Below are 5,000 nucleotides of genomic sequence, written 5' to 3' on the forward strand. Positions count from 1 at the left end.
CTCTCTCTCTCTCTCTCTCTCTCTCTCTCTCTCTCTCTCTCTCTCTCTCTCTCTCTCAATTAAGATCCTATTGTTTTATGAATTTTCTCTCAAAATGTTAGCTGCCTTCCCTCCTACGACGAAAAACATGAATTCCAGAGTAACAGAATTAGAATCAACCTTCACACATAAAACGTGAATATTCCGTCATAGTCTTCCAAGAATGAATTGACAAATGAATCATTTATTTTGTGAAATCATATTTCAAAAAGATATGAAAATAGAACCGGCTTCTTTCATTATTTCATTATTCATAATCTTATTTTGTTCCAGTTAACTCAAGATAATTCTATATAACAATTTTCCTATATATTTCCTTATTTTGTTATAATCAAGTTAAATCTTTTAATCATATATGTTTTCATAAAAGAAAAAAAAAGTAATCACAATTTAATTAGTAAAAAAAAATCATATTTCTTAATACGTTTTAAGCTTATAATACTCTAACATTTACGCATTGCATTTAAAAAAAATAATTTAATTTTACCGTTTATCAAGTCTCTTTTAGATCTCAAAATAATCTTTTAACAAGGAAAAACTGTTAATAATTACTCTTGAAAAAATCATACAACCTAATAATCTTATTGCAATATTTATATTTAGAGAACTAACATTTAGGAAAAATATACGTCATATAATATAAGTTAATTTATTCGTGTATGAGTTTATAATAATAATAATAATAATAATAATAATAATAATAATAATAATAATAATAATAATAATAATAATAATAATAATAATAATAATAATAATAATAATAATAATGATAATAATAATATTAATAACAACAACAACAACAACAAAAACTACAACAATAATAATCATAATAATAATAATAATAATAATAATAATAATAATAATAATAATAATAATAATAATAATAATGATAATTATTTTTATTATTATTATTATTATTATTATTATTAATATTTTTATTATTATTATTATTATTATTTTTATTATTATAATAATAAATATTATTATTATAATAATAATAATTATTATTATTATTATAATTATTATTATTATTATCATCATTATTATTATTATTATTATTATTATTATTATTATTATTATTATTATTATTATTATTATTATTATTATTATTATTATTATTATTATTATTATTATTAAAGTATTTATACCCACACAGCAGGAAAAGGACTTAAGCTTGTCAATCCACTATCGTCTGTTTATGGTCTTCCTATAACAGTCAACACCCGGAAACTTTCTTATTTCGTCAATCCATCGTCTTCTCATCCATAGCATCGTCCTATTGTAATCTCTAGGGACCAATATTGTTATTCTTCTTACGTATTTACTGTTTACCCTTCTCAATATATGTCCTGTCCATTTTTGTGTTTTCTTCTTATTACATATTTTAGAATATCCTCCTCTTAATTTGCTCTCGAATCCAGACAGAAAAAGAACAAAAATGGTCTCTCTCTCTCTCTCTCTCTCTCTCTCTCTCTCTCTCTCTCTCTCTCTCTCTCTCTCTCTCTCTCTCTCAATTATGACTCAATTGTCTCTTGATTCTCCCTCACAAGATTTCAAAGACGAAACACACCAAATTTCTTCATAAATTTCGAACTAATGGAATTATGAGCAGCTTTTATATATGAAACACGAATGACTTCAAAAATGGATAATTCATTTTCTGAAGTCTTGTCCAAAATTTATGTTAAAATGTAAGTAGTTTATCAGTCTTGTGATTTCATTATTCATCATTCTAGGTCCTTTCATTTTCTCAAATTTAGGCCCATGTTTATTTTGCTTTTCACTTTCATGATAAGCAAATATTACTATATTTTAATTTTTCAAAAAATTTATCTTTTCATATGTTATCTCTTTGATACCTTAGTTTAAAATGTACCCCATGAATAATTTTTCTTATACAGTATATGATTAACACAAAGAATTTTCCTTTATATTAGATTAATTTCATTTTATCACTGGAAAAGGGATAAAAAACATGAATTAATTATTTTTGTAATGACATAAATATTTGTTTTCGAAATTTCACAAATTATTTTCATTGAAATAAAAACACAGTTCTGTTTTAGGGTTAAATTTTAAAATGAATATATATAACATATTTGACAGGCTATAAAAATAAGTTATTTATTATAGTTTAATAATAATAATAATGATAATAATAATAATAATAATGATAATAATAATAATAATAATAATAATAATAATAATAATAATAATAATAATAATAATAATAATAATAATACCCATTACCTAAAATTTTTGGAGGAAAAGAATAATTCGGCATTTGAAATTGCAAATATGTTTCTGTAAATCTCGTATTTTAAATCGTATATTAATAAGTTTTATATCAATAACTATATTATTTCACATCTATAGTTCTGTAGTTATTTCTTTTTTCTCCTTTTCCAATTGGCCTCCTCTCTCTTTTGAAATCTTTAGACCTATTGCATTATGCTTCTGCAACCAGGTTTGTGGACTGAAATGAATAGGATTAAATCTAACATAATTTTTAATGGAAATGAAGAGAGACAACAAATAAGAGTTATGGATAAGAAGACTCTAGAGATTGTTGATTGATATACGTTCTTAGGAAGTTATTTAAAGTTTCCCTAGGATATGATTCCGAAATTAAATGATGGATAATCATAGGAGGGAAAGGATTTGGTAAAGAAAATGAGATTATGAAATACAAAATGCCTCTTTGTCTAAAAAGAAACATATTTAATCTGATGATCCTACATGACTTATGCGCAAGAAATTAGAGACTTACTAAAGCCTTGAGTTAGTTGCAACTCAAAGAGCTAAGGAAAGAAAAATCATTGCAATAACATTAAGAGACTAAAGAAGAGTAACTTGGATGCGAGAGTAAACTAAAGTAAAGGATATTCTAATATATAAGAAAATGAAATAGACATGGGCAGGACATATGATGTGAATGACTTATAATAGAAGAACATTAGGAATAACAGAATAAGTCCACTAATATTGCAAAGGAAGCTTGGGAGAAGAGATAAGACATCTCCTGCTTCTGTACTAATCAATATCTAGATCTCTGCAAATCTATGATGGTAAGATGACCACTGTTCCAACTACTTATAGTTGCAGTCCTTGAACCCTATTTGCTAGAAGCGAGTACCTCTCTTAACTGCCCTGCTTACCTCCTTGCAGATGCACAACTGATGGCCTACCCAGTGGTCGTCTTCCTCCACGGAGAGTCGTTTGAGTGGGGATCTTCAAGTCTCTACGACGGATCAGTTCTGGCAGCTCTGGGCAAGGTCATTGTGGTGACTCTCAACTATCGTCTCGGCATTCTGGGTAAACAAGGTTCCTCTATAGTCTTTCTTAGTAAGGTTGTATATTCTTGGTAGGCAAGTTTGTATATTCTTAGCAAGTAAGGTTGTATATTCTTGATAGGTAAGTTTGTATATTCTTAACAAGTAAGGTTGTATATTCATGGTAAGCAAGTTTGTTAATTCTCAGTAAGTAAGGTTGCATATTCTTTTTAAGTAAGGTTGTATATTCTTAGTAGGAAGGCTATACATTCTTGGTAAGTAAACTTTGTGACTTGTTAGGTAATGTTGTTGACTTGGTAAGTGAAGCTGTAATTTTTGGTAAGTAAGGTTGTATATTCTTGGTAAGTAAGGTACTTGGATATTCTTGATAATTTAGGTTATATATTCTTGGTAAGTTATGTTATTGTATATTCTTTGGTAAGCAATGGTGTATATTCTTAGCCAGTTAGGTTGTATATTTTTGTTAAGTAAGTAAGCATTTTTAAGGAAAGCTATATCTATTCTTCCTGAAATCTAATCATTCAAAAACTCATCCTCTAGATAAATAATACTTGAATCTAATACATCTTGCATAAAATAAAAAATTCTAAAAGATTATTATTCCTCTACGATATGATTGTATTATACAAAATGGAATTTCATATATCTTTGGCGCAATAATCCTGGGTTATGAAATATTTCTCAAAAAAGATAAATTTTCGAAATAGATTAGACCCCCCCCAAAAAAAAATGTTTTAATCATGTCGATTCTAAACGATTCCGTGGCAGCAAGATGAAGAACACTGGGACATGGCAATGTCCCCATTGATAAACTTCTTCTTCTTGTTTCCTGGAAAGAGAGACACAGGCAGAGAATCAACCATTGGAAAACACACAGGAATAACTCAGTCTCGGAACCCTTACAAAAGGAAGACGAAGAAGAAAGAAAAGAAAAGAGTTCAAGACCAAAGGGATGATTTTATCTTCTGCTTTCGAGAACCAAGTTTTTTTTCTCCCTTTCATTTTTTTTTTTTTTTTTTTTTTTTTTTTTGCTTCAAGGCTGCAAATGGATACTGCAGTCCAGAATTTTTTCTTAAAAGGAAGATTAAAGTTTTAACATGTTACCAGAAATTAACATGTTACCTTTATGTTGAAATATACAAACGTGAAAATATATATATTCTTCTTTTTATCTGTTGAATGGTACATCACTTAGATTGAGATTGTTAGGCTAATGAGTAGCTCCTGGTCTTCCATCAATTAGACCAATTAGTAGCTGTTATTAGGAATATAATTGTTAGATTTATTACATTAGTTGTCAAAGAGACAAGATAGTATATATATATATATATATATATATATATATATATATATATATATATATATATATGTATATATATATATATATATATATATATATATATATATATATATATACATATATATATATATATATATATATATATATATATATATATATATATATATATATATATATATATAAATACGGATATATGTATTTATGTATAATATATATATGTATGATATATATATATATATATATATATATATATATATATATATATATATATATATATATATATATATATATATATATATATATATGGAAGCCATAAATTATACTCCTCCTACTATCTGAATTCAATCAATCTCGGGATCAGAGACCCA

General features: G+C 26.0%; 1 protein-coding gene across 1 annotated transcript in view; it reads left to right on the top strand.

Moving 5' to 3' along the window:
- The window catches only part of LOC137626925 (neuroligin-4, X-linked-like), a 67,126-nt gene that overhangs the window by 38,202 nt on the left and 23,924 nt on the right, over positions 1-5,000 (top strand). The window contains exon 2 of the mRNA XM_068357910.1: positions 3,208-3,354. Within this exon, the coding sequence (XP_068214011.1) occupies positions 3,208-3,354 (147 nt within the window). The remainder of the gene's footprint in view (positions 1-3,207; positions 3,355-5,000) is intronic.

This window comes from Palaemon carinicauda, chromosome 34, assembly GCF_036898095.1.
Source record: "Palaemon carinicauda isolate YSFRI2023 chromosome 34, ASM3689809v2, whole genome shotgun sequence".
NCBI classification, from domain to species: Eukaryota; Metazoa; Arthropoda; class Malacostraca; order Decapoda; family Palaemonidae; genus Palaemon; species Palaemon carinicauda.